Source organism: Chiloscyllium plagiosum, chromosome 42 (assembly GCF_004010195.1).
Source record: "Chiloscyllium plagiosum isolate BGI_BamShark_2017 chromosome 42, ASM401019v2, whole genome shotgun sequence".
NCBI classification, from domain to species: Eukaryota; Metazoa; Chordata; class Chondrichthyes; order Orectolobiformes; family Hemiscylliidae; genus Chiloscyllium; species Chiloscyllium plagiosum.
In genome coordinates, this window is record NC_057751.1 from 15,964,671 (window position 1) to 15,965,385 (window position 715).

At 64.1% G+C, this 715-nt stretch overlaps 1 protein-coding gene across 5 annotated transcripts in view; it reads right to left on the reverse strand.

The window, feature by feature from the left end:
* Positions 1 to 431, reverse strand: part of tia1 (TIA1 cytotoxic granule-associated RNA binding protein) — a 42,175-nt gene extending 41,744 nt beyond the window's left edge. For 2 of the 5 annotated variants that reach the window (XM_043681611.1, XM_043681613.1), the window contains exon 1: positions 143 to 430. In XM_043681611.1, the coding sequence (XP_043537546.1) occupies positions 143 to 177 (35 nt within the window). In that variant the 5' untranslated portion in view covers positions 178 to 430. Of the gene's footprint in view, positions 1 to 142 lie in introns of all 5 variants that reach the window. The other 3 variants (XM_043681616.1, XM_043681612.1, XM_043681615.1) reach the window with 2 other exon arrangements.
* Positions 432 to 715: the final 284 nt, after the last annotated feature.

A 715-nucleotide genomic window follows, 5' to 3' on the forward strand; every position in this document is an offset into this window, starting at 1 on the left:
GAAGGCAAAGGCCCAGAGATTACGTTTATCCCACTCCCCCCACACACCGCCGCGGCCGCCAGCTCAGCACCGGCTGCCTGCTTGAGTAGGGGTTTGGAGAAGACTGTGTGGGTAGGCCGCAGCCTCGGCCTTTCCTACTCACAGGGTCCTCGGCTGCCCGTCGTCCTCCATCATCATGGCGGGAGCGTCACTCAGGCTCGGCTCTTTATTTTTCCGTTTGGTTTTATTTCGAGAACTGCGACGGAGCGAAGCCAAACAAGCAAAGGTGGGAGGGAGGATTTCGCCTGCTCCGAACCGGGCTTCGAGGGGGGAGGGGGGGGGGGGAAGGGACTAGGGGGTAAAAAGGGGGTAAATAACTCCACGGACAACCCGAGAGTGAGAGAAAATGGCCGCCCGCCGCACTACGCCTGCGCCTCCCTCTCCCTCGGTGCGCAGGCGCAACACCGGCACCGGCTGCAACAACACCCCCTCGGTGCGCAGGCGCGTCACCGGCTGCAACAACACACACACACACACCCCTCGGTGCGCAGGCGCAAGGCCGGGCACGGCTCAGACAACCCCAACCTGCGTGGGAGCGTTCTCCGTCGCCAGCTCACCCCTCCATCACGCACGCGTGAAATCGCGCCTGGCAACACCCCCTCGACGCGCACGCGCAAGGCCGGGCCCCGGCCAGATTACCGCCTCACTGCGCAAATGCGGGATTGGGACCATTTCA